General features: G+C 50.0%; 1 protein-coding gene across 1 annotated transcript; it reads left to right on the top strand.

Annotated features, from left to right (window-relative positions):
* The first annotated feature begins 3238 nt into the window (after positions 1 to 3238).
* On the top strand, positions 3239 to 22928 carry LOC141194473 (uncharacterized). Its single transcript, XM_073662402.1, has 11 exons — positions 3239 to 3252; positions 3349 to 3627; positions 3715 to 3828; positions 4511 to 4826; positions 5295 to 5596; positions 5684 to 5891; positions 5985 to 6101; positions 21311 to 21444; positions 21531 to 21749; positions 21846 to 22075; positions 22790 to 22928. The coding sequence occupies exons 1-11, from the start codon at positions 3239 to 3241 to the stop codon at positions 22906 to 22908; spliced, it is 2052 nt and encodes a 683-aa protein (XP_073518503.1). The 3' UTR covers positions 22909 to 22928.
* Positions 22929 to 24550: the final 1622 nt, after the last annotated feature.

Here is a 24550-nt window from a genome sequence, read left to right as displayed (position 1 = left end):
TCTGCTGTTACATCACGTCTTATCCTCCAGTCACCTCCAGAGCTGCACTCACTATTCTGCTGTTACATTGTGTCTTATCCTTCTGTCACTTCCAGAGCTGCACTCACTATTCTGCTGTTACGTCACGTCTTATCCTTCTGTCACTTCCAGAGCTGCACTCACTATTCTGCTGTTACATCATGTCTTATCCTCTAGCCACCTCCAGAGCTGCAGTCACTATTCTGCTGTTACATCACGTCTTATCCTTCTGTCACTTCCAGAGCTGCACTCACTATTCTGCTGTTACATCACGTCTTATCCTTCTGTCACTTCCTGAGCTGCACTCACTATTCTGCTGTTACATTGTGTCTTATCCTCTAGCCACCTCCAGAGCTGCACTCACTATTCTGCTGTTACATCACGTCTTATCCTTCTGTCACTTCCAGAGCTGCACTCACTATTCTGCTGTTACATCTTGTCTTATCTTGTGCTACATCTTGTGCTACATTCACATCTTGGGGTCCATTTGAGAAGACATGTTTTTGGGGTGCAGCCACCTGAAGTAACAAATCCTGCCTCCCACGTCACCACTTCTGTCTTTTTCATGCACTCCAGGTTTTGGCTTACAATAACTGATATGAACTCAGCCTTACAGTGTATTCTCACTTCTATCCTGTATTTTGTTGTATATTCCAGAGTGAACAGCATGTACTGTGGGAATAAATCTGCTATGGTGGATTCTTATAAATGACCAGTAGATGGCAGTGTAGTCTGCTCTCAGTGCATGGCAATGCTGGGGGAGGGGGGCTGTGTGTTTCTGTATTGAAGCTTCATTCTCTGAGAAGACATTGAATGTTAATTAGCTGCTTGTATAGGGGGAGGTTTAGGATAAATCTGCTATAGTGTCCTTTAAAAAGAAATAGTAGAATGCAGTATAGTCTACTTCACATCGCCCTCCCCAGGTCCGACACACAGCACAGCATCTCCATCCCCAGGTCCGACACACAGGGCGGCACCTCCCTCCCCAGGTCCGACACACAACTCAGAATCTCCCTCCCCTGGTCCGACACAGCGCAGAACCTTCCTCCCCAGGTCCGACACACATCTCAGCACCTCCCTCCCCAGGTCCGACATACAGTACGGCACCTCCCTCCCCAGGTCCGACACACAACTCAGAATCTCCCTCCCCAGGTCCGACACAGCGAAGAACCTTCCTCCCCAGGTCCGACACACATCTCAGCACCTCCCTCCCCAGGTCCGACATACATACAGCTTTGCATCTCTCTCCCCAGGTCCGACATACATACATACAGCTTCTCCCTCCCAGGCCCGACATGCATACAGCTTTGCATCTCCCTCCCCAGGTCCGACATACACACAAACAGCATCTCCCACCCAGGCCCGACATACATACAGCTTTGCATCTCCCTCCCCAGGTCTGACACACATACATACAGCATGCCCCTCCCCAGGCCCGACATACATACAGCTTTGCATCTCCCTCCCCAGGTCCGACATACATACATACTTCTACTACATCAATTAATGAGCCTTTTTCAGACATGTTTCTATGTCATTAATTGCTTTTAAAATACACAACACAGACCACAGCAATTTATGGCAAATTTAAAGTAGTATGTAAAGTCCTATCTCCTGTCCATGATAGGACATGGCTGACGTCCCACTGTGATGTCAGCCATACCCTTTTATGAACATGAAGAACTACAGAAGCCTGGGGGACCCAGAAACTATTGGCGGCACACAGGTGAGGATGGAACCTGCTTGGTGCTGCCTCAAGCTGCACCTGGTTACAGCATCAGATTGTCAAGGGAGCAAGGGCATGATGTGTGCCAGCTACCTTCACAAGTCAATGCAGAAACCAGGCTGATCACGATATGAAATGTGCTGTCACCACCGCTCACATCACCATCTTGCAAAGCTAATTGGTAGACCTCCAAGGCCTTTACACTGCTAATAAATTGAACTTGCATAGCCGCTTCACTGACTTCACCTTCAGACTGAGCCTCTTCAATGGAAGGTTGCCTGGAGATATACAATGAATCAAGAATTAGAAAATAAGCATATTAAATTATTATAATAAAATAACATTAAATCTATGTAGATACATACCTTCAAACAACACCAAGACTAGAGCCACATAAGCTCAAGCTCAAGGAAGATACATAAATAAATGAATAAAAATATTTTTATTAAGGTAATTTAAAAATTATCACATATAAGGTCATTTAGGAAACAGAAGCCTTCCAATACCAATTGCAAAAACCCTTTTGTATAAATTACAAATGTATATATCAATAATAGATATCCTAAAACATGGCCCATATCTCATATCGGTTTAATATTAGGCTTAAGACCATTACAGTACATAAAGGGATAGTCCTTGTAACAAAGTATCAAGAAATAGCTAGAGTTGCAACACAAAGTATTAGTTATATATAGTATATAAGTCAAGACCCAAATGACTGGACTATATCTAAATTATGAAGAAGATTTTATAATTAGCCTTAATCAACCATGGTATATCCAGGATAAAGTGTCAAAGCATAATGCAGGGCTCAATTGAGGGATAATACTCACAAGTAAACAAGGTTTTCAGCATAGGATGGGGTTTAATGCTATGCTGAAAACCTTGTTTACTTGTGAGTATTATCCCTCAATTGAGCCCTGCATTATGCTTTGACACTTTATCCTGGATAAACTGAGGTGTCATGGTATTTTATATTTATATGGTAGAGAGTAGGCCGGAGCCAGCCATGCAATGTACTTTTCACACCTGAATAGTGCAACAGTAGCAACTCAAATGTAACATTTGAATTTCACACTTTTATTTGCTTTTCACACTCATAGACAAATACTGGCCAGCATTTACACCACCACTTCTTTAAACTTGTGCTTTATTAATTAACATTTATTTAATTGCCAAGGACACTATATACCTTTAATTATCTATTAGGATACACACAGACAGTCTGACATCTGACTCATTCATAACAGATGTAAAACTAAGCCATGAATTAAAAGACTTTTAAGGGAGCAATCTAATTGGTGAAGGTATGGTCCCCTCCTGTATATAAGTCAGCTTCTGAGGACACTTTTTCAGATCACTTTTGGGAATCTGGCTCTCAGCTCTTTCTGATACTGGTCTCTGGTCATTTTTCTGTGTTTTTGGCCTCTTGTAGGGTGACTCCAGCAGCTTTTTGGAAAGCTTTACTCAACTCTAGACACATCGGAAGCAGATATGGAATCAGCAGTGTAAGTAGATTGACTTTTCATAATTCTTTGCTTACCAATGTCATGCAGAATTCTTTCTAAGTAGATGAAATTCTTTTCTTATGTATTTTTAAACAGGCACAATAGGACTCCAATGACCTGCCCTATCTGTTTCAAAACAGATAATATCCTGTCTACTCATCTGCGCAGAAAATGCATGAAGCTCCGCAGCGAAGATGAAATAAAGACAACACTTGCTAAAGCAAAAAACAACTTGGTGGCCGTAGCTTCCAAAGGAATCGCCATTGACTACAGAGAGGTTTCCAACCTGGTGTGTGATAGCAAATGTCTGGATAGTGTCCTTAAATTCCTTGAGGGACGTGGATTTATAATCTACAATAAGCCTCTTCTGCCAAGGTTTGTCATGTAGAATCTATAATGTTTCCCTTTTATAACAAGTAAAAAAAAATGATTAATAATAATTTGTGCATTTGGTCATTTCAGGAATAACGGTTTTAAAAGCACAGAAGCATCAAGCATCCAGGAAAGAATACAGACTGTTGGTGAAGAAGACGCGCCATGTAGAGAAGAAATTAACCCTGGATATAAAAAGAAATGGTAAGTGACATTCTATCTCCAAGACTCATTCATATCTAGAAATAGATCTGTGTGTACATAGATAGAAATGGTTATAGTCTTTTACAAATGTCTGAATAAAACATTTAGTATGAAACACATAGGCGCTCCTGTCCAAAGGACATCAAGGTTTATTAAACATAATGTTAAAATGGGGCAGAGGTGAACGGACAAATACAATTGTTTAAATTCTATTTAGTTTTTTTCCCATTTTAAGTTCCCATCTATCTATATCAGGGGTGGGGTACCTTGGCCTTCCAGCTGTTATAAAACTACAACTCCCAGCATGCCCTAGCAGCTTGCAGCAGTTGAGGCATGCTGGGAATTGTACTTCTCCCACAGCTGGAGGGCGAGGGTTCCCCACCCCTGAACTATATTAATCCCTTCCCTCTTCAGCAACTTTTATTGATATATTGCACATAATAAATTCCATTTTCATGGTAATCACTCTAATTACAGCATATATCAGAAAATAAGATGAATATATTAGTGACTCCAAATTTTTATATATCATGTCTCATACTAACATATGCCAAATATATAAATTGAAAATGCGCAGTATCAATATGCTCATAAAACAACATTATGCTCATCACAGTCAGACATAAATGTCTGATGCATTTGTTTTAAATGTACCTTTAACTTGTTTCTTATTTTGTCACAGCCCACAAACATGCAACACTGTAATTACAGAGGAAGAGGATGATATCAGGATAATGTATTCAGATGAAGAAGACACTGATGAAAAAATAACTGAAGAAACAGGAATGGCATCTGAATGTGAACCTGAAGAAGAAGAAAAGGAAAACTCATCACTGGAGACAAAAGCAAGTGAACCCAAGATTTTATGGAGCAACTCCTTGAGGAAAAAAATGTCAGATTCTAACATGTATATGAAGCACTCCCTGAAGGCAGAACTTCTCTCCGGCTTTGTAAACTACCTTTCAAATACCCTATCCGTCCAGCGGCCCAAACAGGAGGTAAGAAAACTAGCAGCAATAATACTGCACCCCTATATACTGCAGGACAGCCAGTTATTTTATATCTGGGATCACCATGGATATACACAGACAGGTTATACCTCTATATATGGCAGTGTAACCAATCACTCTCCACCCCTATATACTGCTAGTCAGTGTATATTCATGGTAAGCATTTATATATGAACTGGTTGTACTGCCATATATTGGGGTATCACAGATCACAGCTAGTCAGTATATATCCATGATCCTATGTTATTCACTATATATATATATATATATATATATATATATATATATATATATATATATAGTATATATATCAGTAAATTATGATGGGGTGACCATACTTTGCATTGGGGCCTTTAAGCTCTTGTGTTTACCTCAGAACCTAAGCAGTTTTTCATTATTTAATTTATAAGTCATGGTTTCATTATTATTAATTATATTTTAAATTATAATTTTCAGGCCGAGAATGTTGCTCGTCTCCTGTATTTTATGGACAATGATAAGCCATCAATGGACTTTGTTTTTAACATCCAGAAGACTAATGAATATTTTTCAAAGCTTCTGGAAATTGGCAACACTCATCAGACTGTCTTCAATTATTTAAAAAGTTTGAAGCGATTTCTTGACTATATGAAAAACTCCACTGATCTGATACACAAAGACAAGAAGGTCTATGATGCACTTTGTATCTTCGTTGATCAACTGGGTGTGTTCCAAAAGAGGATCAGCAAAGGGATATCTAAAGAAAATGTGGCAAAGAAGTAAGTGAAAAAACTGGTCTAAAACACATTTTTCAATTACGTATTCATTCATTCAATATCCGTTCTCATTCCTATTTCTTTTCACAGACAGAAATGTTTGAGATATGGAACTCAGACACCGGAGCAGCTAGAAAACATCCTGACAGTTGCAAAACCTACTTTTATGCACGTCTTAAGGCTGGCAAAAGAAGGGGGAAATCTACATGTGGACGAAAAACTGACAATTCTTCAGTATTTGGAAGCGCTTATCATTGTCAGAAAGCTGCAGAGACCTGGTGTCGTTCAGCATATGACGGTTAGGAGCTTTCAGCTTTGTATTGCTTATGTAAATGAATGATGGAGGGTTGTGTTTTTTTAAATTAATGTATGTTGTTTTTTGATCTTACAGGTCGATGAGTGGAAAGATAGAATAACTAAAAAGGATCATGTAGGTATCACTGTGTATGAGCACAAGACAGCGGCAAATCAGGTGGCAACAGTCATTTTAACTAAAGAAGAGGAAAGCGTAAGTATATTACAGCTCTGTATGCCTTTCTCTCTCTCTGCCCCCTCTCTCTCTGTGCCCCCCTTCTCTCTCTGTATGCCCCCCTCTCTCTGTGCCCCCCTCTCTCTCTGCCCCTCTCTCTCTGTGCCCCCTCTCTCTGTGCCCCCCTCTCTCTCTGTGCCCCCTCTCTCTCTGCCCCCTCTCTCTCTGTGCCCCCTCTCTCTCTGTGCCCCCCTTCTCTCTCTGTATGCCCCCCTCTCTCTGTGCCCCCCTCTCTCTCTGCCCCCTCTCTCTCTGTGCCCCCTCTCTCTGTGCCCCCCTCTCTCTCTGTATGCCTTTCTCTCTCTGTGCCCCCCTCGCTCTCTGCCCCCTCTCTCTCTGTGCCCCCTCTCTCTGTATGCCTTTCTCTCTCTGTATGCCTTTCTCTCTCTGTGCCCCCCTCTCTCTGTATGCCTTTCTCTCTCTGTATGCCTTTCTCTCTCTGTGCCCCCCTTTCTCTCTGTGCCCCCTTCTCTCTCTGTGCCCCCTCTCTCTCTGTGCCCCCCTCTCTCTCTGTATGCCTTTCTCTCTCTGTATGCCTTTCTCTCTCTGTGCCCCCTCTCTCTCTGTGCCCCCCTCTCTCTCTGTATGCCTTTCTCTCTCTGTATGCCTTTCTCTCTCTGTGCCCCCCTCTCTCTGTATGCCTTTCTCTCTCTGTATGCCTTTCTCTCTCTGTGCCCCCCTCTCTCTCTGTGCCACCCTCTCTCTCTATATGCCTTTCTCTCTCTGTGCCCCCTCTCTCTCTGTGCCCCCCTCTCTCTGTATGCCTTTCTCTCTCTGTATGCCTTTCTCTCTCTGTGCCCCCCTCTCTTTCTGTATGCCTTTCTCTCTCTGTGCCCCCTCTCTCTCTGTATGCCTTTCTCTCTCTGTGCCCCCTCTCTCTCTGTGCCCCCCTCTCTCTCTGTATGCCTTTCTCTCTCTGTGCCCCCTCTCTCTCTGTGCCCCCCTTCTCTCTCTGTATGCCTTTCTCTCTCTGTGCCCCCTCTCTCTCTGTGCCCCCCTCTCTCTCTGTATGCCTTTCTCTCTCTGTATGCCTTTCTCTCTCTGTGCCCCCCTCTCTCTCTGTATGCCTTTCTCTCTCTGTATGCCTTTCTCTCTCTGTGCCCCCCTCTCTCTGTATGCCTTTCTCTCTCTGTATGCCTTTCTCTCTCTGTGCCCCCCTCTCTTTCTGTATGCCTTTCTCTCTCTGTGCCCCCTCTCTCTCTGTGCCCCCTCTCTCTGTATGCCTTTCTCTCTCTGTGCCCCCCTCTCTCTGTATGCCTTTCTCTCTCTGTATGCCTTTCTCTCTCTGTGCCCCCTCTCTCTCTCTGTGCCCCCCTTCTCTCTCTGTATGCCTTTCTCTCTCTGTGCCCCCTCTCTCTCTGTGCCCCCTCTCTCTCTGTATGCCTTTCTCTCTCTGTGCCCCCCTCTCTCTCTGTATGCCTTTCTCTCTCTCTGCCCCCTCTCTCTCTGTGCCCCCCTTCTCTCTCTGTATGCCCCCCTCTCTCTGTGCCCCCCTCTCTCTCTGCCCCCTCTCTCTCTGTGCCCCCTCTCTCTGTGCCCCCCTCTCTCTCTGTATGCCTTTCTCTCTCTGTGCCCCCCTCGCTCTCTGCCCCCTCTCTCTCTGTGCCCCCTCTCTCTGTATGCCTTTCTCTCTCTGTATACCTTTCTCTCTCTGTGCCCCCCTCTCTCTGTATGCCTTTCTCTCTCTGTATGCCTTTCTCTCTCTGTGCCCCCCTTTCTCTCTGTGCCCCCTTCTCTCTCTGTGCCCCCTCTCTCTCTGTGCCCCCCTCTCTCTCTGTATGCCTTTCTCTCTCTGTATGCCTTTCTCTCTCTGTGCCCCCTCTCTCTCTGTGCCCCCCTCTCTCTGTATGCCTTTCTCTCTCTGTGCCCCCTCTCTCTCTGTGCCCCCCTCTCTCTGTATGCCTTTCTCTCTCTGTATGCCTTTCTCTCTCTGTATACCTTTCTCTCTCTGTGCCCCCTCTCTCTCTGTGCCCCCCTCTCTCTGTATGCCTTTCTCTCTCTGTGCCCCCCTCTCTCTGTATGCCTTTCTCTCTCTGTATGCCTTTCTCTCTCTGTGCCCCCTCTCTCTCTGTGCCCCCCTCTCTCTCTGTATGCCTTTCTCTCTCTGTATGCCTTTCTCTCTCTGTGCCCCCCTCTCTCTGTATGCCTTTCTCTCTCTGTATGCCTTTCTCTCTCTGTGCCCCCCTCTCTCTCTATATGCCTTTCTCTCTCTGTGCCCCCTCTCTCTCTGTGCCCCCCTCTCTCTGTATGCCTTTCTCTCTCTGTATGCCTTTCTCTCTCTGTGCCCCCCTCTCTTTCTGTATGCCTTTCTCTCTCTGTGCCCCCTCTCTCTCTGTGCCCCCCTCTCTCTGTATGCCTTTCTCTCTCTGTATGCCTTTCTCTCTCTGTATGCCTTTCTCTCTCTGTGCCCCCCTCTCTTTCTGTATGCCTTTCTCTCTCTGTGCCCCCTCTCTCTCTGTGCCCCCCTTCTCTCTCTGTATGCCTTTCTCTCTCTGTGCCCCCTCTCTCTCTGTGCCCCCCTCTCTCTCTGTATGCCTTTCTCTCTCTGTATGCCTTTCTCTCTCTGTGCCCCCCTCTCTCTCTGTATGCCTTTCTCTCTCTGTATGCCTTTCTCTCTCTGTGCCCCCTCTCTCTCTGTGCCCCCCTCTCTCTGTATGCCTTTCTCTCTCTGTGCCCCCTCTCTCTCTGTGCCCCCCGCTCTCTCTATATGCCTTTCTCTCTCTGTGCCCCCTCTCTCTCTGTGCCCCCCTCTCTCTGTATGCCTTTCTCTCTCTGTATGCCTTTCTCTCTCTGTGCCCCCCTCTCTCTGTATGCCTTTCTCTCTCTGTGCCCCCCTCTCTTTCTGTATGCCTTTCTCTCTCTGTGCCCCCTCTCTCTCTGTGCCCCCCTCTCTCTGTATGCCTTTCTCTCTCTGTATGCCTTTCTCTCTCTGTGCCCCCCTCTCTCTGTATGCCTTTCTCTCTCTGTATGCCTTTCTCTCTCTGTGCCCCCTCTCTCTCTCTGTGCCCCCCTTCTCTCTCTGTATGCCTTTCTCTCTCTGTGCCCCCTCTCTCTCTGTGCCCCCCTCTCTCTCTGTATGCCCCCCTCTCTCTGTGCCCCCCTCTCTCTCTGTATGCCTTTCTCTCTCTGTGCCCCCCTCTCTCTCTGTATGCCTTTCTCTCTCTGTGCCCCCCTCTCTCTCTGTGCCCCCCTCTCTCTCTGTATGCCTTTCTCTCTCTGTGCCCCCCTCTCTCTCTGTGCCCCCTCTCTCTCTGTGCCCCCCTCTCTCTCTGTATGCCCCCCTCTCTCTGTGCCCCCCTTCTCTCTCTGTATGCATTTCTCTCTCTGTGCCCCCCTTTCTCTCTGTGCCCCCCTTCTCTCTCTGTATGCCTTTCTCTCTCTGTGCCCCCCTTCTCTCTCTGTATGCCTTTCTCTCTCTGTGCCCCCTTCTCTCTCTGTATGCCTTTCTCTCTCTGTGCCCCCCTCTCTCTCTGTGCCCCCTCTCTCTCTGTGCCCCCCTCTCTCTCTGTGCCCCCCTTCTCTCTCTGTATGCCTTTCTCTCTCTGTGCCCCCTCTCTCTCTGTGCCCCCCTTCTCTCTCTGTATGCCTTTCTCTCTCTGTATGCCTTTCTCTCTCTGTGCCCCCTCTCTCTCTGTGCCCCCCTCTCTCTGTATGCCTTTCTCTCTCTGTATGCCTTTCTCTCTCTGTGCCCCCTCTCTCTCTGTGCCCCCCTTCTCTCTCTGTATGCCTTTCTCTCTCTGTGCCCCCTCTCTCTCTGTGCCCCCCTCTCTCTCTGTATGCCCCCCTCTCTCTGTGCCCCCCTCTCTCTCTGTATGCCTTTCTCTCTCTGTGCCCCCCTCTCTCTCTGTATGCCTTTCTCTCTCTGTGCCCCCCTCTCTCTCTGTGCCCCCCTCTCTCTCTGTATGCCTTTCTCTCTCTGTGCCCCCCTCTCTCTCTGTGCCCCCTCTCTCTCTGTGCCCCCCTCTCTCTCTGTATGCCCCCCTCTCTCTGTGCCCCCCTTCTCTCTCTGTATGCCTTTCTCTCTCTGTGCCCCCCTTTCTCTCTGTGCCCCCCTTCTCTCTCTGTATGCCTTTCTCTCTCTGTGCCCCCCTTCTCTCTCTGTATGCCTTTCTCTCTCTGTGCCCCCCTTCTCTCTCTGTGCCCCCTCTCTCTCTGTGCTCCCCTCTCTCTCTGTATGCCTTTCTCTCTCTGTGCCCCCCTCTCTCTGTATGCCTTTCTCTCTCTGTATGCCTTTCTCTCTCTGTGCCCCCCTCTCTTTCTGTATGCCTTTCTCTCTCTGTGCCCCCTCTCTCTCTGTGCCCCCCTCTCTCTGTATGCCTTTCTCTCTCTGTATGCCTTTCTCTCTCTGTGCCCCCCTCTCTCTCTGTATGCCTTTCTCTCTCTGTATGCCTTTCTCTCTCTATGCCCGCCTCTCTCTCTGTATGCCTTTCTCTCTCTGTATGCCTTTCTCTCTCTGTGCCCCCCTTTCTTTCTGTATGCCTTTCTCTCTCTGTGCCCCCTCTCTCTCTGTGCCCCCCTCTCTCTGTATGCCTTTCTCTCTCTGTATGCCTTTCTCTCTCTGTGCCCCCCTCTCTCTCTGTATGTCTTTCTCTCGCTGTATGCCTTTCTCTCTCTGTGCCCCCCTCTCTCTCTGTGCCCCCCTTCTCTCTCTGTATGCCTTTCTCTCTCTGTGCCCCCCTTTCTCTCTGTGCCCCCCTTCTCTCTCTGTATGCCTTTCTCTCTCTGTGCCCCCCTTCTCTCTCTGTATGCCTTTCTCTCTCTGTGCCCCCCTTCTCTCTCTGTGCCCCCTCTCTCTCTGTGCTCCCCTCTCTCTCTGTATGCCTTTCTCTCTCTGTGCCCCCCTCTCTCTGTATGCCTTTCTCTCTCTGTATGCCTTTCTCTCTCTGTGCCCCCCTCTCTTTCTGTATGCCTTTCTCTCTCTGTGCCCCCTCTCTCTCTGTGCCCCCCTCTCTGTATGCCTTTCTCTCTCTGTATGCCTTTCTCTCTCTGTGCCCCCCTCTCTCTCTGTATGCCTTTCTCTCTCTGTATGCCTTTCTCTCTCTATGCCCCCCTCTCTCTCTGTATGCCTTTCTCTCTCTGTATGCCTTTCTCTCTCTGTGCCCCCTCTCTCTCTGTGCCCCCTCTCTCTCTGTGCCCCCCTCTCTCTGTATGCCTTTCTCTCTCTGTATGCCTTTCTCTCTCTGTGCCCCCCTCTCTCTGTATGCCTTTCTCTCTCTGTATGCCTTTCTCTCTCTGTGTCCCCCTATCTTTCTGTATGCCTTTCTCTCTCTGTGCCCCCTCTCTCTCTGTGCCCCCCTCTCTATGCATGCCTTTCTCTCTCTGTGCCCCCCTCTCTCTGTATGCCTTTCTCTCTCTGTATGCCTTTCTCTCTCTGTGCCCCCCTTCTCTCTCTGTATGCCTTTCTCTCTCTGTGCCCCCTCTCTCTCTGTGCCCCCCTCTCTCTCTGTATGCCTTTCTCTCTCTGTATGCCTTTCTCTCTCTGTGCCCCCCTCTCTCTGTATGCCTTTCTCTCTCTGTATGCCTTTCTCTCTTTGTGCCCCCTCTCTCTCTGTGCCCCCCTCTCTCTGTATGCCTTTCTCTCTCTGTATGCCTTTCTCTCTCTGTGCCCCCCTCTCTCTGTATGCCTTTCTCTCTCTGTATGCCTTTCTCTCTCTGTGCCCCCCTCTCTTTCTGTATGCCTTTCTCTCTCTGTGCCCCCTCTCTCTCTGTGCCCCCCTCTCTCTGTATGCCTTTCTCTCTCTGTATGCCTTTCTCTCTCTGTGCCCCCCTCTCTCTGTATGCCTTTCTCTCTCTGTATGCCTTTCTCTCTCTGTGCCCCCTCTGTCTCTGTGCCCCCCTTCTCTCTCTGTATGCCTTTCTCTCTCTGTGCCCCCTTTCTCTCTGTGCCCCCCTCTCTCTCTGTATGCCCCCCTCTCTCTGTGCCCCCCTCTCTCTCTGTATGCCTTTCTCTCTCTGTGCCCCCCTCTCTCTCTGCCCCCTCTCTCTCTGTGCCCCCCTCTCTCTGTGCCCCCCTCTCTCTCTGTATGCCTTTCTCTCTCTGTGCCCCCCTCTCTCTCTGTGCCCCCTCTCTCTCTGTGCCCCCCTCTCTCTCTGCATGCCTTTCTCTCTCTGTGCCCCCCTCTCTCTCTGTGCCCCCTCTCTCTCTGTGCCCCCTCTCTCTCTGTGCCCCCCTCTCTCTCTGTATGCCTTTCTCTCTCTGTGCCCCCCTCTCTCTCTGTGCCCCCCTCTCTCTCTGTATGCCTTTCTCTCTCTGTGCCCCCCCCCTCTCTCTGTGCCCCCTCTCTCTCTGTGCCCCCCTCTCTCTCTGTATGCCCCCCTCTCTCTGTGCCCCCCTTCTCTCTCTGTATGCCTTTCTCTCTCTGTGCCCCCCTTTCTCTCTGTGCCCCCCTTCTCTCTCTGTATGCCTTTCTCTCTCTGTGCCCCCCTTCTCTCTCTGTATGCCTTTCTCTCTCTGTGCCCCCCTTCTCTCTCTGTGCCCCCTCTCTCTCTGTGCTCCCCTCTCTCTGTATGCCTTTCTCTCTCTGTGCCCCCCTCTCTCTGTATGCCTTTCTCTCTCTGTATGCCTTTCTCTCTCTGTGCCCCCCTCTCTTTCTGTATGCCTTTCTCTCTCTGTGCCCCCCTCTCTCTCTGTGCCCCCCTCTCTCTCTGTATGCCTTTCTCTCTCTGTGCCCCCCTCTCTCTCTGTATGCCTTTCTCTCTCTGTATGCCTTTCTCTCTCTGTGCCCCCCTCTCTCTCTGTGCCCCCCTCTCTCTCTGTATGCCTTTCTCTCTCTGTATGCCTTTCTCTCTCTGTGCCCCCTCTCTCTCTGTGCCCCCCTCTCTCTCTGTATGCCTTTCTCTCTCTGTATGCCTTTCTCTCTCTGTGCCCCCCTCTCTCTGTATGCCTTTCTCTCTCTGTATGCCTTTCTCTCTCTGTGCCCCCCTCTCTCTCTGTGCCCCCCTCTCTCTCTATATGCCTTTCTCTCTCTGTGCCCCCTCTCTCTCTGTGCCCCCCTCTCTCTGTATGCCTTTCTCTCTCTGTATGCCTTTCTCTCTCTGTGCCCCCCTCTCTTTCTGTATGCCTTTCTCTCTCTGTGCCCCCTCTCTCTCTGTGCCCCCCTCTCTCTGTATGCCTTTCTCTCTCTGTATGCCTTTCTCTCTCTGTATGCCTTTCTCTCTCTGTGCCCCCCTCTCTTTCTGTATGCCTTTCTCTCTCTGTGCCCCCTCTCTCTCTGTGCCCCCCTTCTCTCTCTGTATGCCTTTCTCTCTCTGTGCCCCCTCTCTCTCTGTGCCCCCCTCTCTCTCTGTATGCCTTTCTCTCTCTGTATGCCTTTCTCTCTCTGTGCCCCCCTCTCTCTCTGTATGCCTTTCTCTCTCTGTATGCCTTTCTCTCTCTGTGCCCCCTCTCTCTCTGTGCCCCCCTCTCTCTGTATGCCTTTCTCTCTCTGTATGCCTTTCTCTCTCTGTGCCCCCCTCTCTCTGTATGCCTTTCTCTCTCTGTGCCCCCCTCTCTTTCTGTATGCCTTTCTCTCTCTGTGCCCCCTCTCTCTCTGTGCCCCCCTCTCTCTGTATGCCTTTCTCTCTCTGTATGCCTTTCTCTCTCTGTGCCCCCCTCTCTCTGTATGCCTTTCTCTCTCTGTATGCCTTTCTCTCTCTGTGCCCCCTCTCTCTCTCTGTGCCCCCCTTCTCTCTCTGTATGCCTTTCTCTCTCTGTGCCCCCTCTCTCTCTGTGCCCCCCTCTCTCTCTGTATGCCCCCCTCTCTCTGTGCCCCCCTCTCTCTCTGTATGCCTTTCTCTCTCTGTGCCCCCCTCTCTCTCTGTATGCCTTTCTCTCTCTGTGCCCCCCTCTCTCTCTGTGCCCCCCTCTCTCTCTGTATGCCTTTCTCTCTCTGTGCCCCCCTCTCTCTCTGTGCCCCCTCTCTCTCTGTGCCCCCCTCTCTCTCTGTATGCCCCCCTCTCTCTGTGCCCCCCTTCTCTCTCTGTATGCATTTCTCTCTCTGTGCCCCCCTTTCTCTCTGTGCCCCCCTTCTCTCTCTGTATGCCTTTCTCTCTCTGTGCCCCCCTTCTCTCTCTGTATGCCTTTCTCTCTCTGTGCCCCCCTTCTCTCTCTGTATGCCTTTCTCTCTCTGTGCCCCCCTCTCTCTCTGTGCCCCCTCTCTCTCTGTGCCCCCCTCTCTCTCTGTGCCCCCCTTCTCTCTCTGTATGCCTTTCTCTCTCTGTGCCCCCTCTCTCTCTGTGCCCCCCTTCTCTCTCTGTATGCCTTTCTCTCTCTGTATGCCTTTCTCTCTCTGTGCCCCCTCTCTCTCTGTGCCCCCCTCTCTCTGTATGCCTTTCTCTCTCTGTATGCCTTTCTCTCTCTGTGCCCCCTCTCTCTCTGTGCCCCCTTCTCTCTCTGTATGCCTTTCTCTCTCTGTGCCCCCTCTCTCTCTGTGCCCCCCTCTCTCTCTGTATGCCCCCCTCTCTCTGTGCCCCCCTCTCTCTCTGTATGCCTTTCTCTCTCTGTGCCCCCCTCTCTCTCTGTATGCCTTTCTCTCTCTGTGCCCCCCTCTCTCTCTGTGCCCCCCTCTCTCTCTGTATGCCTTTCTCTCTCTGTGCCCCCCTCTCTCTCTGTGCCCCCTCTCTCTCTGTGCCCCCCTCTCTCTCTGTATGCCCCCCTCTCTCTGTGCCCCCCTTCTCTCTCTGTATGCCTTTCTCTCTCTGTGCCCCCCTTTCTCTCTGTGCCCCCTTCTCTCTCTGTATGCCTTTCTCTCTCTGTGCCCCCCTTCTCTCTCTGTATGCCTTTCTCTCTCTGTGCCCCCCTTCTCTCTCTGTGCCCCCTCTCTCTCTGTGCTCCCCTCTCTCTCTGTATGCCTTTCTCTCTCTGTGCCCCCCTCTCTCTGTATGCCTTTCTCTCTCTGTATGCCTTTCTCTCTCTGTGCCCCCCTCTCTCTGTATGCCTTTCTCTCTCTGTATGCCTTTCTCTCTCTGTATGCCTTTCTCTCTCTGTGCCCCCTCTCTCTCTGTGCCCCCCTCTCTCTGTATGCCTTTCTCTCTCTGTATGCCTTTCTCTCTCTGTGCCCCCCTCTCTCTCTGTATGCCTTTCTCTCTCTGTGCCCCCCTCTCTCTCTGTGCCCCCTCTCTCTCTGTATGCCTTTCTCTCTCTGTGCCCCCTCTCTCTCTGTGCCCCCCTCTCTCTGTATGCCTTTCTCTCTCTGTATGCCTTTCTCTCTCTGTGCCCCCCTCTCTCTCTGTATGTCTTTCTCTCTCTGTATGCCTTTCTCTCTCTGTGCCCCCCTCTCTCTCTGTGCCCCCCTTCTCTCTCTGTATGCCTTTCTCTCTCTGTGCCCCCCTTTCTCTCTGTGCCCCCCTTCTCTCTCTGTATGCCTTTCTCTCTCTGTGCCCCCCTTCTCTCTCTGTATGCCTTTCTCTCTCTGTGCCCCCCTTCTCTCTCTGTGCCCCCTCTCTCTCTGTGCTCCCCTCTCTCTCTGTATGCCTTTCTCTCTCTGTGCCCCCCTCTCTCTGTATGCCTTTCTCTCTCTGTATGCCTTTCTCTCTCTGTGCCCCCCTCTCTTTCTGTATGCCTTTCTCTCTCTGTGCCCCCTCTCTCTCTGTGCCCCCCTCTCTGTATGCCTTTCTCTCTCTGTATGCCTTTCTCTCTCTGTGCCCCCCTCTCTCTCTGTATGCCTTTCTCTCTCTGTATGCCTTTCTCTCTCTGTGCCCCCTCTCTCTCTGTGCCCCTTCTCTCTCTGTGCCCCCCTCTCTCTGTATGCCTTTCTCTCTCTGTATGCCTTTCTCTCTCTGTGCCTCCCTCTCTCTGTATGCCTTTCTCTCTCTGTATGCCTTTCTCTCTCTGTGCCCCCCTATCTTTCTGTATGCCTTTCTCTCTCTGTGCCCCCTCTCTCTCTGTGCCCCCCTCTCTATGCATGCCTTTCTCTCTCTGTGCCCCCCTCTCTCTGTATGCCTTTCTCTCTCTGTATGCCTTTCTCTCTCTGTGCCCCCCTTCTCTCTCTGTATGCCTTTCTCTCTCTGTGCCCCCTCTCTCTCTGTGCCCCCCTCTCTCTCTGTATGCCTTTCTCTCTCTGTATGCCTTTCTCTCTCTGTGCCCCCCTCTCTCTCTGTATGCCTTTCTCTCTCTGTATGCCTTTCTCTCTCTGTGCCCCCTCTCTCTCTGTGCCCCCCTCTCTCTGTATGCCTTTCTCTCTCTGTATGCCTTTCTCTCTCTGTGCCCCCCTCTCTCTGTATGCCTTTCTCTCTCTGTATGCCTTTCTCTCTCTGTGCCCCCCTCTCTTTCTGTATGCCTTTCTCTCTCTGTGCCCCCTCTCTCTCTGTGCCCCCCTCTCTCTGTATGCCTTTCTCTCTCTGTATGCCTTTCTCTCTCTGTGCCCCCCTCTCTCTGTATGCCTTTCTCTCTCTGTATGCCTTTCTCTCTCTGTGCCCCCTCTCTCTCTGTGCCCCCCTTCTCTCTCTGTATGCCTTTCTCTCTCTGTGCCCCCTTTCTCTCTGTGCCCCCCTCTCTCTCTGTATGCCCCCCTCTCTCTGTGCCCCCCTCTCTCTCTGTATGCCTTTCTCTCTCTGTGCCCCCCTCTCTCTCTGCCCCCTCTCTCTCTGTGCCCCCCTCTCTCTGTGCCCCCCTCTCTCTCTGTATGCCTTTCTCTCTCTGTGCCCCCCTCTCTCTCTGTGCCCCCTCTCTCTCTGTGCCCCCCTCTCTCTCTGCATGCCTTTCTCTCTCTGTGCCCCCCTCTCTCTCTGTGCGCCCTCTCTCTCTGTGCCCCCTCTCTCTCTGTGCCCCCCTCTCTCTCTGTATGCCTTTCTCTCTCTGTGCCCCCCTCTCTCTCTGTGCCCCCCTCTCTCTCTGTATGCCTTTCTCTCTCTGTGCCCCCCCCCTCTCTCTGTGCCCCCTCTCTCTCTGTGCCCCCCTCTCTCTCTGTATGCCCCCCTCTCTCTGTGCCCCCCTTCTCTCTCTGTATGCCTTTCTCTCTCTGTGCCCCCCTTTCTCTCTGTGCCCCCCTTCTCTCTCTGTATGCCTTTCTCTCTCTGTGCCCCCCTTCTCTCTCTGTATGCCTTTCTCTCTCTGTGCCCCCCTTCTCTCTCTGTGCCCCCTCTCTCTCTGTGCTCCCCTCTCTCTGTATGCCTTTCTCTCTCTGTGCCCCCCTCTCTCTGTATGCCTTTCTCTCTCTGTATGCCTTTCTCTCTCTGTGCCCCCCTCTCTTTCTGTATGCCTTTCTCTCTCTGTGCCCCCTCTCTCTCTGTGCCCCCCTCTCTCTGTATGCCTTTCTCTGTATGCCTTTCTCTCTCTGTGCCCCCCTCTCTCTCTGTATGCCTTTCTCTCTCTGTGCCCCCCTCTCTCTCTGTATGCCTTTCTCTCTCTGTATGCCTTTCTCTCTCTGTGCCCCCTCTCTCTCTGTGCCCCCCTCTCTCTGTATGCCTTTCTCTCTCTGTATGCCTTTCTCTCTCTGTATGCCTTTCTCTCTCTGTATGCCTTTCTCTCTCTGTGCCCCCTCTCTCTCTGTGCCCCCCTCTCTCTGTATGCCTTTCTCTCTCTGTGCCCCCCTCTTTCTGTATGCCTTTCTCTCTCTGTATGCCTTTCTCTCTCTGTGCCCCCTCTCTCTCTGTGCCCCCCTTCTCTCTCTGTATGCCTTTCTCTCTCTGTGCCCCCTCTCTCTCTGTGCCCCCCTCTCTCTCTGTATGCCTTTCTCTCTCTGTATGCCTTTCTCTCTCTGTGCCCCCCTCTCTCTCTGTATGCCTTTCTCTCTCTGTATGCCTTTCTCTCTCTGTGCCCCCTCTCTCTCTGTGCCCCCCCTCTCTCTGTATGCCTTTCTCTCTCTGTATGCCTTTCTCTCTCTGTGCTCCCCTCTCTCTGTATGCCTTTCTCTCTCTGTATGCCTTTCTCTCTCTGTGCCCCCCTCTCTTTCTGTATGCCTTTCTCTCTCTGTGCCCCCTCTCTCTCTGTGCCCCCCTCTCTCTGTATGCCTTTCTCTCTCTGTATGCCTTTCTCTCTCTGTGCCCCCCTCTCTCTGTATGCCTTTCTCTCTCTGTATGCCTTTCTCTCTCTGTGCCCCCTCTCTCTCTGTGCCCCCCTTCTCTCTCTGTATGCCTTTCTCTCTCTGTGCCCCCTCTCTCTCTGTGCCCCCCTCTCTCTCTGTATGCCCCCCTCTCTCTGTGCCCCCCTCTCTCTCTGTATGCCTTTCTCTCTCTGTGCCCCCCTCTCTCTCTGCCCCCTCTCTCTCTGTGCCCCCCTCTCTCTGTGCCCCCCTCTCTCTCTGTATGCCTTTCTCTCTCTGTGCCCCCCTCTCTCTCTGTGCCCCCTCTCTCTCTGTGCCCCCCTCTCTCTCTGCATGCCTTTCTCTCTCTGTGCCCCCCTCTCTCTCTGTGCCCCCTCTCTCTCTGTGCCCCCCTCTCTCTCTGTGCCCCCCTCTCTCTCTGTATGCCTTTCTCTCTCTGTGCCCCCCTCTCTCTCTGTGCCCCCCTCTCTCTCTGTATGCCTTTCTCTCTCTGTGCCCCCCTCTCTCTCTGTGCCCCCTCTCTCTCTGTGCCCCCCTCTCTCTCTGTATGCCCCCCTCTCTCTGTGCCCCCCTTCTCTCTCTGTATGCCTTTCTCTCTCTGTGCCCCCCTTTCTCTCTGTGCCCCCCTTCTCTCTCTGTATGCCTTTCTCTCTCTGTGCCCCCTTCTCTCTCTGTATGCCTTTCTCTCTCTGTGCCCCCCTTCTCTCTCTGTGCCCCCTCTCTCTCTGTGCTCTCCTCTCTCTCTGTATGCCTTTCTCTCTCTGTGCCCCCCTCTCTCTCTGTGCCCCCCTCTCTCTCTGTATGCCTTTCTCTCTCTGTGCCCCCCTCTCTCTCTGTGCCCCCTCTCTCTCTGTGCCCCCCTCTCTCTCTGTATGCCTTTCTCTCTCTGTGCCCCCCTCTCTCTCTGTGCCCCCCTTCTCTCTCTGTATGCCTTTCTCTCTCTGTGCCCCCCTTTCTCTCTGTGCCCCCTTCTCTCTCTGTATGCCTTTCTCTCTCTGTGCCCCCCTTCTCTCTCTGTATGCCTTTCTCTCTCTGTGCCCCCCTTCTCTCTCTGTGCCCCCCTCTCTCTCTGTGCTCCCCTCTCTCTCTGTATGCCTTTCTCTCTCTGTGCCCCCCTCTCTCTCTGTGCCCCCCTCTCTCTCTATATGCCTTTCTCTCTCTGTGTCCCCCTCTCTCTCTGTGCCCCCCTCTCTCTCTGTGCCCCCCTTCTCTCTCTGTATGCCTTTCTCTCTCTGTGCCCCCCTCTCTCTCTGTGCTCCCCTTCTCTCTCTGTATGCCTTTCTCTCTCTGTGCCCCCCTCTCTCTCTGTGCCCCCCTTCTCTCTCTGTATGCCCCCCTCTCTCTGTGCCCCCCTCTCTCTGTATGCCTTTCTCTCTCTGTATGCCTTTCTCTCTCTGTGCCCCCCTTCTCTCTCTGTATGCCTTTCTCTCTCTGTGCCCCCCTTCTCTCTCTGTGCCCCCCTCTCTCTCTGTGCTCCCCTCTCTCTGTATGCCTTTCTCTCTCTGTGCCCCCCTTCTCTCTCTGTATGCCTTTCTCTCTCTGTGCCCCCCTCTCTCTCTGTGCCCCCTCTCTCTCTGTGCCCCCCTCTCTCTCTGTGCCCCCCTTCTCTCTCTGTATGCCTTTCTCTCTCTGTGCCCCCCTTCTCTCTCTGTATGCCTTTCTCTCTCTGTGCCCCCCTTCTCTCTCTGTGCCCCCCTCTCTCTCTGTGCTCCCCTCTCTCTCTGTATGCCTTTCTCTCTCTGTGCCCCCCTTCTCTCTCTGTATGCCTTTCTCTCTCTGTGCACCCCTCTCTCTCTGTGCCCCCTCTCTCTCTGTGCCCCCCTCTCTCTCTGTGCCCCCCTTCTCTCTCTGTATGCCTTTCTCTCTCTGTGCCCCCCTTTCTCTCTGTGCCCCCCTTCTCTCTCTGTATGCCTTACTCTCTCTGTGCCCCCATCTCTTTCTGTATGCCTTTCTCTCTCTGTGCCCCCCTTCTCTCTCTGTGCCCCCCTCTCTCTCTGTGCTCCCCACTCTCTCTGTGCCCCCCTCTCTCTCTGTGCCCCCTTCTCTCTCTGTGCCCCCCTTCTCTCTCTGTGCCCCCCTCTCTCTCTGTGCCCCCCTCTCTCTCTGTATGCCTTTCTCTCTCTGTGCCCCCCTCTCTCTCTGCCCCCTTCTCTCTCTGTGCCCCCTCTCTCTGTGCTCCCCTCTCTCTCTCTGTATGCCTTTCTCTCTCTGTGCCCCCCTCTCTCTCTGTATGCCTTTCTCTCTCTGTGCCCCCCTCTCTCTCTGTATGCCTTTCTCTCTCTGTGCCCCCTCTCTCTCTGTGCCCCCTCTCTCTGTGTGCCCCCCTCTCTCTCTGTATGCCTTTCTCTCTCTGTGCCCCCCTCTCTCTCTGTATGCCTTTCTCTCTCTGTGCCCCCTCTCTCTCTGTGCCCCCTCTCTCTCTGTGCCCCCCTCTCTCTCTGTGCCCCCCTTCTCTCTCTGTATGCCTTTCTCTCTCTGTGCCCCCCTTCTCTCTCTGTGCCCCCTCTCTGTGTGCCCCCCTCTCTCTCTGTATGCCTTTCTCTCTCTGTGCCCCCCTCTCTCTCTGTATGCCTTTCTCTCTCTGTGCCCCCTCTCTCTGTGTGCCCCCCTCTCTCTCTGTATGCCTTTCTCTCTCTGTGCCCCCCTCTCTCTCTGTATGCCTTTCTCTCTCTGTGCCCCCTCTCTCTCTGTGCCCCCTCTCTCTCTGTGCCCCCCTCTCTCTCTGTGCCCCCCTTCTCTCTCTGTATGCCTTTCTCTCTCTGTGCCCCCCTTCTCTCTCTGTGCCCCCTCTCTGTGTGCCCCCCTCTCTCTCTGTATGCCTTTCTCTCTCTGTGCCCCCCTCTCTCTCTGTATGCCTTTCTCTCTCTGTGCCCCCTCTCTCTGTGTGCCCCCCTCTCTCTCTGTATGCCTTTCTCTCTCTGTGCCCCCCTCTCTCTCTGTATGCCTTTCTCTCTCTGTGCCCCCTCTCTCTCTGTGCCCCCTCTCTCTCTGTGCCCCCCTCTCTCTCTGTGCCCCCCTTCTCTCTCTGTATGCCTTTCTCTCTCTGTGCCCCCCTTCTCTCTCTGTGCCCCCTCTCTGTGTGCCCCCCTCTCTCTCTGTATGCCTTTCTCTCTCTGTGCCCCCCTCTCTCTCTGTATGCCTTTCTCTCTCTGTGCCCCCCTTTCTCTCTCTGTGCCCCCTCTCTCTCTGTCGTTCTTTATTTTATTTTTTTTTCATTTTCTATTCCAGTGGTTTGATATCTACTTTGATAAAGTGAGGCCCACATTCTTGAAGCCAAACAAGGAAAATAAGAGATTTTTTATTTCATCATCTGGAGAAAAAATCTACAATGTTTCAAATGATGTTGCAAGACTTCATACCAAGTATGTATTTTAAAATAGAAACTATTAGTTAATAAGTCTACATGGTCATAATAAGATGATTAACTTAATTTTCTTTTATTATACAGATTTGGATTGAAGCCAGTAACCAGCCAGATAGCGAGACGGGTGGCAGAAACATTTGTCGCTGCAAATTGTAAAGAAAGTATTGATAAAGATCACTTTTCAAAGTATCTGGCACATAGCAACAGTACTGCGGAGCGCGTTTATCGGGAAAACACTATGGACATGATGATCCGAGCATCAAACTTGACCCGAAAAATTCAAGAGGAAGCTTCAACATCAAGGTAAGTATGTGAATAGTGGTGCGGTTGTCTCCAGCCTCGCTGCATCAGGTTGACTATTCTTATGTGATCTGTTACTAAAACATTTATATTTTACAGCGCTGCAATGGAAGTGGACTGTGTGAACGAGAACCATAAAGACTCTTCTCCTCCTCCTTTGAGTTCCAAGGATGAAGAATTTAAAAGATTTGAAACAAAATATCCAGTAACTTTAGAGAAGGAGTTCCCATCGCTAAAAAAGTGTATTGAAGCCTCTGAAAGGCATGGGCGACACATTTATGATCGGTGGAGGAAGACACAGCACACAATGCGTGTGGACTATATCATCGGTAAGATGTTCAAATGGCTGCTCTGCCATGTATCTAATCCCACACAATTTTATAATCCAATCTTGTATGAAACTGTCTGCTGAACTGGGTATCTAATCCTATCCTGCATGATACATTCTTCTGACCTGTGTATCTAATCCTATCCTGTTTGATACTGCCTTCTGGGCCATGTATTTACTCCAATCCTGTGTAATACTATCTGCTGAGTTGGGTATCTAATCCTATCCTGTTTGATACTCCCTTCTGGGCCATGTATTTACTCCAATCCTGTGTAATACTGTCTGCTGAGCTGGGTATCTAATCCTATCCTGCATGATACATTCTTCTGAGCTGGGTATCTAATCAAATCCTGCATGATACATTCTTCTGAGCTGTGTATCTAATCCTATCCTGCATGATACATTCTTCTGAGCTGTGTATCTAATCCTATCCTGCATGATACATTCTTCTGAGCTGTGTATCTAATCCTATCCTGCATGATACATTCTTCTGAGCTATGTATCTAATCCTATCCTGCATGATACATTCTTCTGAGCTGTGTATCTAATCCTATCCTGCATGATACATTCTTCTGAGCTGTGTATCTAATCCTATCCTATGTGACACTGTTGAGCTGTGTATCTAACCCATCTAATCAAGACACATGTAATAACCATTGTTTAGTATCTATATCACATTACCATATTAATACATTTTTTGACATTTTCTCAACAGGATTGTTTGAAGACATAAGAGCAGAAGAAGAGGAGGTGAATGAATGCATCCGGAAGCAGAGATGGAAAAACAACGTGCCAAGAGCGAAAGACATATTGCTGCAATGGAGGAAAAGATGACCCGGAGAATGAAAAAGAAGGATTGATGATTGATGAAGAATGAAATGAATGTGGACCTTTTTCTACCTAAAATAAAGCAAAATGAAGTTTTTTATTTCATGTTTCATTTGTTTATGGGCACACATGTTCATATACAGTTTAGTAAGCAAAAGGTGTTCAAAAACCGAGTATCTAAAAATGAAGATTTAATAGGTTGGGTGATATTAATCCGGGACAGTGCAAGTGTCTAGTAAATGGGAGCAGAACAGCATTAAGTACAAGAAGTCATATTATTACCAGTCAATCAAATGTGCAACATCAGCCCAAAAGCCTTAAAGCCATGTCCCACTTTTTGCTTTTTTCAAATATCTAACTCTACAAAGCATTCATTGCTGTTGGGGGTGTACATAGAAATCATGGGGCCCCATAGCAGAACTTCTAATTGCCACCACCTCCACCCCCAAAAAAGAGGGTGGGGGAGGAAAAACAAAACTTAAATTACTGTCTGGGTCACAGAAGAGCAGATCTCACAACTTTTCAGCCTTTACACAGTAATTTTCCTCCTGCTTAAAGGGATATTCCCATCTCCAAGATCCTATCCCAATATGTAGTAGGTGTAGTAATATTAGCAGATTTCTCCAATTAGAAATGTAGTATAGTATTTTTGATTCACTATCTCTTACCTCATGTGCAGGCATCGCAGGACCTTAGGTATCCATGGTTACGACCACTAGCAACTAGCTATCTGTCTTTATCCTTGGACGTAACTATGGATACCTAAGGTCCTGCACATGAGGAAAGAGACCTAGTGAATCAGAAAAAATATACTACATTTATAATTGGAGATATTTGCTAACATTACTATTACACCTACTACATATTGGGATAGGATCTTGGAGATGGAAATACCCCTTTAAGTCCTAGATTTCTCTTTCATTCTCCCCATAAAGTATGCTGCCAACAAAAGTGCCCCCCAACCACAGTATGATAACCCCATTGTGAATTCCTCCACATTCACAGTATAATGACCCTCACCTCAACTCCTAACTCAAAGTATGGTGACCCCAACACAGCCCTCCATGCAGTAAAATGGACCTACATACAGTATAATGGACCCCATATCTTCCAAATATAATAACCCACATAGCCTTCCATATAGTATAAGCATGGTCCTTCATGCAATATAATGCATCCCCCATGGTCCTTAAAGTATAGTGCAGCCCCCATAAGGGTATAAAACAGCCACAGTCCTGCAGTAATATGGGCACCACATACTGATTTAAAAAATATATATATGAATACTTACTGCTACTCGTTCCTCCTGCTGCTTCAGTCCATGGGACATCACTTTCTGCACACGTTGACTATCTGCTGAACTTTCTGCAAGGTTTCTGCATCTGTTTGCAACAAACACTGCTGAAAAACCAGGTGGAAACACCCAGAGACTGAACCAGGTAGGACAGAAGAGCTGTCACTCATAATGCTGACAGCCCAGCACACTCCAGAATACATAGGACGGCTGAGCAGTCACTCACAACATCCATAGGCCACAGACAGCAATGCAGCCATGACAGTAGGTCATTTATTAATGTTAGACTGATAGTATGTGCCATATACAACACTCAATCTCACAAAATCTCACGCTAAAAATTGGCAGGGAGAT

This window comes from Phyllobates terribilis, unplaced genomic scaffold (assembly GCF_046119375.1).
Source record: "Phyllobates terribilis strain yellow unplaced genomic scaffold, ASM4611937v1 Scaffold_72__1_contigs__length_7157903, whole genome shotgun sequence".
NCBI lineage: Eukaryota > Metazoa > Chordata > Amphibia > Anura > Dendrobatidae > Phyllobates > Phyllobates terribilis.
The sequence above is the reverse complement of the archived record's forward strand: the minus strand, read 5'-3'. Positions and strand labels throughout refer to the sequence as shown.